The following is a 9,522-nucleotide window of genomic DNA, read 5'->3' as shown; positions in this document are numbered from 1 at the left end:
TCTGCTAGCGTCAAAATACAGGAAAACCTCATATGATAACTTACAATGATTTTGACCATCTTATAATTGTGGCAACAGCAGAAGAAATCAAGCCATTTACGCCCTATACCCGCATACCATTTGATGATATCAGAATCCTCAAGACTCGTAAGGTGAATGATAGGCCGTGGCCGTCCCATGCTGTTTGTGAAACCCACTAACTTAACAGCCTTTCTAACAAGTTCCTCCGGAGCTGACACCTTCATGCATAACTTAGTCAAATCCTCAACTGTGCTTTCAGCATATCTCTGTTCCTCTTCTTCTGCAACTCTCCTCTCCTCATCCTCTAGTACCTTTTTAGCTTCGGTCGGTGCCAAATGTCTGTCCACCTGCTCCTGAAATTCATCATAAGCATCAATCAGGTCTTGTGGTAATTTCTCACGTATATGTCTCAAAGAGAGAAAATCTCCTCTAGTGAGCAGCCAATGCCATTTCCATCTCTCTTCAACGGACCCCATAAATTCCTGCATGACTTCCTCTCCCCATCTCTGGAATATATCCCTAACTTCATTCTCTATCTCACCCTCAAATTTGAACCCATTGCTCTGCTTGAGTTTCTTCAAGACATGTCTGAATATTTTCAACCCCAGTGTCTTCCGATTCCTCTCCCTAGCATTCCTCAACTCCAACTTCCTAACGTCCTTCTGCCTCTGATATTTCTTCATTGCTCTAACCGCCTTCTCAGACTTAGGCGGGCGCAAAACGGAAGGTGGAACAGCCTGAAGATACATCCCTAAAAAGTTTATCTTCTCTGACACTGCACTATGAATCGACGTGTTCAGCCTATCTACTCTCAGCTCTAGTCTCTGTTCCAGTATGTCTAAAATCCGCTTCTTCAAATCCATTGTCAGCATTTTCGATCCTGATGTTATCACAAGTATCTCATCTAAATACCTAACTGCATACATATTTACTGGCTTATAGAACACATTACTTATTGATTCCTCCTCGCCAGTACCAACATGAGGATTCCTCACTTTCATCTTTAGTCTCATATCTTGAACTTCTTTATCAAGTCCATCAAAGTAAACGTTGATAAAGATCGAACACAATCCACATTCTTGTGGGAAACCCTTCCCACTATTACATCCACCAAGTTCAATCTTCAGAATCCCAAACTCAAACAGCTTCTTTATCATCTCAATCAACAAACCATCGTTGATCTTCTCTGCAACAAGGCCACAAAGTATCTCCACATTACGTTCTTGGAACACATCTCGAGCAAAGGAAACACGAAACCACCACCTTGGATTCTCAACTGAGTTCTTCAGGTAACGTATAGCTGTATGCCTACCCATACCAACACGACCACCATACGAAAACGTAGCGAATCGATCATCGTACACAATCTCAAGTACCATTCTAATAGCTTCAATCAACACTTTGAGTTTAAGATTGGGGAGAACAAGAGACTCTTCACTTGAAGAGATGAACTCGACGCAAGATGAAGGAATATCAAACTTGCCTTCGCGTAACTCGCGTCCCATCTCTTCGATCGAGAATCTCCGGGAGACGCGATCGGCAAATTCGCCGGAGGAGCCGTGAGAGTTAGCGGCAAGAGAGAGGTTCTGAGAGGCGGCGAGAAGAACAGAAGGCAAAGCAACGGCGTTTTTAACGAGACTGTAGAATTTACCATGGGAGTATTGCTTGAGAACTAGGGCTTCGAGCTCTGATTTCGCCAACGGCTCTGTAATGGTTTGGTCGGCGTTCAAAAGAAGCGAAGAAGCCGTACTAAGATTCTTCAAGGAAGAAGAGATGATAAAGGAGAGTCCACGGTTGTAGAGAGAGTGACCTCTCAGTTGCAAAACCATGGAATCGCCGAAAAGTTCAGCGAAGTGTCAGATTGAATTGTTCACCGGCGGCGACGATGGAGGAGCAGAGCAGAGAGGGGAGATGATCAAACATATTTCTAACTTTTGGGCTTTGATGGATTTCGTGGGCCAAATTACTAACGTTTGGGCTTTGATGGATTTCATGGGCCGGTTCTCTTGTGAGATTTGAAATTACGCAAACAAATAATTGATGTTTAAGAAATAATGGTAATTAAAAAGAAACTAAAAGCAAATTAACAATGACCTTCTTTTTTTTTTTTTAATGAACAAACAACAATGACCTTCAAAATGTATAAATTGGTTACCAACCTCGATACTATTATTACTGAAATCCACATATATTAATTTCATATTATTACATCTCACATATAGGTGAATTATAGTATTAAAATTATCTTCCAATATAAGACTGGCATTATATCAAATTACTAATTAGAGACAATTAAATCAATTTGGGGACACAGGTGCAGACATGCCTTTCGCAGACAACATGAGACTTTGATGGACAACCTGCAGAAAGGTAACAGTCTTTGATGCTATCACATTCACCACCAATAGGAGCATCAGCAGCACATGTACATTTGTGGTTTTTATCACATATTATATGCGTCGATAGTCTGCACGCACGAGGATCACAATCCCTAGCACTCTTACATCAGAACTGACCTTCACTCCTCATTATCAAACCTGTATACAATAAATATGTATACCAGAACCACAATTAAAAACCAAACCAAGCCCGAACTAAATCATATGTCTTATATATATATATGAACCACTTACATGAAGAAATTAGGAGAAGAACGACGAAAATGCTTTTTACTTTTTCCATTTTATGTCTTCAATTGTTTTTCTGTTTGGGTGATCGTAGGCTTGCTTATACATACTACAGTATTATATAGCGGTTTTGGGTCTCCTTTGTACATTAAAATGTTAAATGTTATTGGATTTGCATTAATTGTGTACATGAATATTGGTCAAACTCAAAGAGTCCTTAATAAATGGGTAACTTTATTATAGGAAAGTAATATTACAAAATGGGTAACAATTAGTTATATCCAAAATATGTTACTTTCTCAATACTAGATTACCTACTATGTTTAGTCTATTATTGTAATAATAACTTTTTTTAGTAAAATGTGTTGTTGTTTGATCTTAAATACAAATGTTATACACTTTTCTAAAATACAAAAAAGTTATACATTTATTTCAACACAAATTATATTATAGACATTATCACTACGGATTACGGAAGAACACTGATTCAAGCTTGTAATGAATTGAGTTACATTTTGTTTTTTTTTCCTAATGAAATTTACAAATATATTCCAATTTCACAAATGAATATGATAAAATTTCAAACAATAATCAATGCAATACAATACACAAGAGGCGCATCAAACCCCTTTTTGGAAACTGTCCAAACTCAATTGAGAATCTATTTCACTTGAATCGAATGAATCAATCACTCTAACCATCTATAACACTACCAGACACCGGTTCTTGTAAACCGGAATCTTCTGAAGATTCAGTAACCGGACTCGAGACCGTTGCACCGTTATTATCTTCTTGTTTATCGTCATCGTCTACTTCGTGTTCGGATACAGAGCTATTATCCATCTCTTTCTCCGGTATATCAAGCTGTACACTCTCCGGTAACTCTGTATTTTGATTCCCCCCTATAGATGACATTCCCAAGTTCTCTCTTTTAACAACATTTAACACAAACCCGTTACTTGTTCTCTCAGGCTGTAGAAGGTCACCTTCAGTCACTGTTATTCTTGAAGTAGTGTTGTTGTTGCTATTGCTGTTTGGTTCGTTATCGGAATGAGCAGACATGGATCTCGCGCTTGGACTAAATGGGCCGCCAGGAGGAACTGCTGGAGAATTGGGACTGCTACTGAACCCTCTTGCCAATGCAATGTCGATATCAAGAGACTGAACAAAGTCAATGAACTTATTAGCAGAAGCTGTTCTCATCAAAGGTCCACCAGTTCGTGTCCAAGAACTCAGTTCCACACTCTCTGTTTCACTGTCGCTTAGATTCCTGCCCGAAGAAGCATGGAGATTGTTGTTGTCAGCGACTAGATCATCGAGTGAACCCGTTGAGTTCTCTCTGGCAATGACGTTCCAAGATGGGATTCTTCTAGAAGCATTGAATCTGGTTGTTGAAGCTAATCCGTGGTGAGACGATGACGTGGCACTGGCGGCTCTCTCGGCGCTTTTCTTGAGCCTACGCATATGGTTAAGTATAGCCACTGAATCATCAAGAGCAAGCTCGATCCCGCAGTTTGATTTTATGGCTGAAAGCTTCTCCCAAGTGCACCTTCTTCCTTGGTTAGCCGCTTTCTGAAGATCGACATGAGTCGGGTTTTGTATAATCTTCGAGTACTACACAAAATCAACAACCGAATAAGAATCTCGAACAAGTTCCAATGAAAGAAAATTCAAGATATCGAGTTTTGGATCAGAACCTGAGCAAGAGTAGCAGGCATTACAACTGTTACATCACCTTCCCACTCCTGAGCAAATAGCTTTGCAAGTCCACCAAGTGGAAAACCAAGCTCTAATACCTGGTTGCATCTATGTTTGACCTCCATCTCCACTAGATGCGCGAGCTAAAAAAGGTGAAAAAAGTAGAGTTTCGTTACAACAAAGAAAAGAAACAGAGACCAGCAAAAACAACTATGCGAAAAACATACCTTAGCTGCGAATCTACCGCCATAAGCTCGAACTAAATCCTTCAGACGGAGTAAGGGAGCAATGTGAGGATTGGCTTGACTCACAATAAAATGATTCACATTGAACAGTTCCTTAAGCTGCATCATTGGTAAATCAACCTCCAAACTACCATCTCTCCACCGGCGTCCAGACGATTTAGTGCCTACTTCTGGATCCAAATTGAAAGGTGGATGATACGGCACGATCTCTCCACTTCGATCTTTAGCCATTAGCTCTTGAGCTTCAAAGAGACCAGGAAAGGCACAAGAAGCAGTCACTGCGCTCCATATAACCACATGAGGCGAAGTCAAATAGTTAAGACACCGAGGAGGTTCATGCTTTCTTGGGGAACAAACGGTTATCCCAAGTATCCTTCCTGTCATGTCATAAGCTTCTTGGAAAGTGAGATTGCTTGTGAGGTTTCTAAGCATACACTGTAACTGTCTGATATCATGTAGAGCGCCTTGTGTCATTACTCGTTTCACGATTGAGAAAACGCCTCCAAGCTGATCAAAGAACTGTAAAGAATGCAAAGAATTCTCAAAGAAACTTTGTAGCTCGGGCCAAGACCTTGAGGCTACAACAGCACAAATTATGGATCCGACACTAGAACCAGCAATGATCCGAGGTAAAAGCTTATGCTCAACCAAAGTCCTAACCACACCAACATGAAACGCACCAAGAGAAGCCCCACCACTCAAAAGCAAAGCCGTTCTACCAAAGGCATGCCGTGTTTCGTGCATAAAGGAAAGCTTCTCTTCCAAAGAAAGCTCCTCTGAGTCAGAGTTACAGACCATTCTCAACTGAGTAGAGACCTCATCGATATACTCTTTGATATGTCTAGGAACCTGAAGTCTACCTTTATGAAGCTCCGAGTTACACATATTACCAAGATTCCTCACGAGATCAGCTCTCATACAAAACATGATGTCTCTAAGCGAACCTTCTTGGCGACGATGACGAAGCTCCTGAAGCTTGTTCTTAACCAACTCTTCATCATAAAGATCAGATTCATTCAGCTTCGGCGTCTCCTTCTCCAACATCTTAGCAGCATGAGCCCATTCCTCATAAGTCAAAGCCGTCCGCATCATGTTCCTCCAAAATTTCCTCCTGTAAGCCATTTCCGCTTTTATCTTCACATTGGTGTAACGTTTCAACAAGAAAGCAATGATTGTAACCACTGCTAAGATCCCTTGTGGGTTCCGAGGATGAAACCACGACAAAAACGGTGATACAGTCAGCTTAAACCTAAGGAACCAATGCAGCAAAAAGCGAAAAAGATCACGCCTAAGCTGTGCCATAGATCTACAGAACAAGACTCTGAAAGCAATGGTTCGACCCATGATCGATGTTGGTCCAATCGAAAAGGGATCAACACTGGCTTCATTACTTATATCCATTGATTGATTCTTCCCGAAGACGATGATTTCGTGTGTGTGTGTGTGTTTTTAAACTGCAAAAAGGTAACCAACAAACAAAAACAAGTATTTATAAAAACCTCTGCAGGGAGAGAAACAGAGTAATGATCTATTTTAGGAAACCTGAAACCGTGTCAGCTTAATTTTGTTTCGCCAAATTAGGCTTATCTATGAAGCAATTCGCAAAATTAAGCAAAGCAAACTGGTTTTTTAAAGACAAGTATGATCCTTTTTATTGAATACGAGTTTCAATTGATGGTAAAAAAGGAGACTTTGACAAGATCAGCCTAATTGGAAACCAGATAAAACCCAGAGATTATTAAATCATAAACCCTCGTAATTGGAAACAAGATCAAATTAGAAAGAAAGAAAGAAAGAAAAGTTACCTGAATCAGGACTTGGGTATAATAATAGGTCACAGAGCGAAATCGACAAGCAAAAAGAAGAGACGTGAAGCAGAGAGGTTTACTTGGTAAGAGAGAAGAGAGAAGAGAGAAGAGAGAAGAGAGAGGTGAATAAATGTGGGATTTTAAAAAAAAAAAGGAAAAAAAGAAAGGAAGGATTTTTTTTGTTTGCATAGGGAATCGCGACGAGATAATAGAGGGTTCGATCTGATAATAATGGTGACACGGACGCAGAGTCGGACTCAAGACTCGGCCCAGAGAAGAAGCAATGGCCGTCCCGATCATGACGGCTTCCTTTTTTTTTCTTTTAATAAAAAATAACGTTTGAACAAAGAAAACTCAAAAAGGTCGTTGGATAAGATTTTTACGCAATTCCACGTGGAGTGGAAAAAACGTCATGGTGTTGTCTTCTCAAAAGGCTAAACGACCTGTAGCTTCGAGGTTAATCACAGACTGTTTAAATCTTAAAAACGCTGAGTTGTTTTTTTTTTCTCCTCAAAACGCTGAGTTTTTAGAATACATGTTGGGATTTAAAACGGTGATTTCAATGTCTGTTTGGGATTTAAAACGTTAAAAAGAGTTTTTTTATGAGCTAATATATCAATAATCTAAAGTGTTTATTATGAAAATTATCAAAGAGGTACGTAATTTTGTTTTGGAAGATTATCAAAAATCTTGGAAATTAAACTTTTTTCAAAACTTGGATGTAAAAGAGAAGTCATAAACGAGACTTGGATGATCCAACCATATTCTTTTATTTTACAATTTTTTTTTTTATATAAATTATTCAACTATATTAGGTGTTAATAAAATGTTAAAAAGTATTATATGAAACCACTACTATCACTACTCAACAATTACCATTTATGATGTACACACGAATATATGTACTTACTTATTCTACTTGAATTACAGCACATCATGAATTATAATTATAGAGAAGGTGGAAAGTCCTAGTTGAGTCAATCACGAATCATGGCGCTTCGTATGATGAATATGATCAACCACGTTAGGCTTCTTCTTCTTGTTGCTGCACTGGTCGTGATGGTGGTTGCTTCCGTGCCCAGAGAAATTTTATCAGTTGATTCTCCTCCGGTGAAGCAAAATCTAGCAAAGAGAGATGATACAATTTGGGAAGACGTATTTCTCGAGGACTATGGTTCTTGGAGCCCTACTCCAACAGTTCCAGGAGGTAGTCTTGCACCTATTCCTCATGATTTTATACCACCACGTAGAGATAGAGTGAAGGCCTAATTTGAAATTGTTAATTGTTTTTAACGAGCAGTTCGGGACTTTTTTTTTTTTTTTTTGAGAATAGTTACAGAATCCTTTGATATGCTTTTGTGATGTAAGTTTGTCTTTGTTTTTAAGCATCTATAAGAGTTTTGATCGATGTTTGGGATTTTCTTTTGTCATGCTTTGAGTTGATGATGAGTTTTTTTTTATACCACAAATATCGTTGTTCAGTAATGTGTTTATAAAGGGATGATCTATAATTTTGTCAGTGTCTTTGTCATTGAACAGAACACTACAAGATGTTGTTTTCTTCTCAAATGTCAGACACAATGTGTGTGAACATGTAATAACTAACAAGTACTTACATATATATATGCTATGCAATACGATGTAAATATTAAAAAACAGTTTCGTATTTAACAAATTTTTATATCTTTGTTTTCCGGATTCGTTATTATATATCTCTTCTTTTGGGTACGATGTAAATATTCAAAACCAGTTTCGTAGTATTTTAACTAATCTAGTAATCTTTAAATCTTTATTTCGAGGATTTGTTTCTTTCTCTTCTTTTTGACCATAAGTTAAATAAAATTTTGGCAATCGTGTCATTTTAGATGGTACATTGTACTATTGTAGGCATTGACGTACTTTACAATTTTACATAGACACCAAACTTGTATAAATTATGGGGATACAATTGATTTTTTTTTTTTAAACAGAAATAAGAATAGTGACGACGTGGTGTGGAACAGAGTGATTCCGAAAGTCACGTGGTAGAAGAGTCATCAAACACGACCTACCTTTACGCGTTCTTATTTAATTATACAATACGACCAGCTGCTTATTAAAAAAAAATCGATCATATGATTCGGTCTCTGCCTCTCTAATTACTTTACTTGACAACCTAATTAAACTTTGGAACCATTGCTTATTTAAAAGTGAAAACACGACTCCGTAACACACATCTCTCACTGTTTACTACTACTGCTTAAGTAAGTAGTATCTCATCTTAAGTTCTTTAACTATGTGTGTTGTTCTTTTGGTCTCTTAATTGGAAATATCCCCTGACTTTTTTGCTTTCACAATTGAATTACTAGAGTATCATCGAACTAACTAACTAACACCCACATTCCCCTGTTGAATTTAAAAGTCTATCAACGTCAAATAAATATATGTATGTCTCTATTAATTAAGCATGGAATGGAATTATTAATAGGGGCAGATTTTTTTGTGCCTCATTACATCTTTAATGTGATTTCAATGGACGTTTTTTTTTTTCAGATTTTTTTTATATCAACCATAACTGATGACTGATGTCTATAAAAACGCAGATGATTAGTGATAAGTTATTGGCATAAATTCGTACATATGTTACAGAAATACTCTATTTAATAAAAATTAAATTTGTTAAAAACTTAAAGAAAAAATTTGTTTTAAAAATACAAAACTGAAAAAGATGGAACTGAATATATATAAGTTTTCATTATTATATTTCTAAATTGTGTGTAAATTTTATAAAAATAAACCAAGTCAATTGACATTTTGTTAAAAAAATAAAATTAACGTCATCTTCACTTTTTATAATTTGTAGAAAAGTAAACAAATAGATAATAAATAAATAAAATTATCCAGCAACACAACACGGCTATAAAAATTCAACTTCAGTAGAATAAAAAAATTTCAACATCGGCGATTTCTCTGTCTTCAAAGAGTGTTCAAACACGAATCAAATAAAACCAAAGTAAACAAATTAAAAGGAAAAAAAAAATTAGTTTGAATCTTTGGACGAAACAGAGAGAAACATTAAAATGGCAATTATGTGAATTTCTTTTGGTCATTTGTCTTTGACAAAAAAAAAAAAAAAAAAAAAGA

The 9,522-nt window shown here is 37.2% G+C and overlaps 2 protein-coding genes and 1 pseudogene across 2 annotated transcripts in view; all 3 read right to left on the bottom strand.

The window, feature by feature from the left end:
• The window catches only part of LOC104734422, a 3,421-nt gene extending 1,512 nt beyond the window's left edge, over positions 1–1,909 (bottom strand). Inside the window, exon 1 of the mRNA XM_019234965.1 lies at positions 28–1,909. Coding sequence (XP_019090510.1) covers positions 28–1,850 — 1,823 coding nt within the window. The 5' untranslated portion in view covers positions 1,851–1,909. The remainder of the gene's footprint in view (positions 1–27) is intronic.
• LOC104737828 lies at positions 2,274–2,716 on the bottom strand (annotated as a pseudogene).
• Positions 3,132–6,682, bottom strand: LOC104734421 (triacylglycerol lipase SDP1). Its single transcript, XM_010453992.2, has 4 exons — positions 6,397–6,682; positions 4,574–6,045; positions 4,346–4,489; positions 3,132–4,262 (listed from the first exon to the last, which is right to left on the bottom strand). The coding sequence occupies exons 2-4, from the start codon at positions 5,990–5,992 to the stop codon at positions 3,342–3,344; spliced, it is 2,484 nt and encodes an 827-aa protein (XP_010452294.1). The 5' UTR covers positions 5,993–6,045; positions 6,397–6,682; the 3' UTR covers positions 3,132–3,341.

This window comes from Camelina sativa, chromosome 13 (assembly GCF_000633955.1).
Source record: "Camelina sativa cultivar DH55 chromosome 13, Cs, whole genome shotgun sequence".
In the NCBI taxonomy this organism is placed as follows: Eukaryota; Viridiplantae; Streptophyta; class Magnoliopsida; order Brassicales; family Brassicaceae; genus Camelina; species Camelina sativa.
This window is presented reverse-complemented; position numbering and strand designations above follow the sequence as displayed.

Coding starts and splice junctions, on each gene's coding strand:
- LOC104734421 (XM_010453992.2), bottom strand. CDS start 5,992: ATGGATATAAGTAATGAAGCCAGTGTTGATCCCTTTTCGATTGGACCA. Junction 4,490..4,573: donor GCGGTAGATTCGCAGCTAAG/GTATGTTTTTCG, acceptor CACCTTTTTTAG/CTCGCGCATCTAGTGGAGAT. Junction 4,263..4,345: donor TGCCTGCTACTCTTGCTCAG/GTTCTGATCCAA, acceptor GATTTTGTGTAG/TACTCGAAGATTATACAAAA.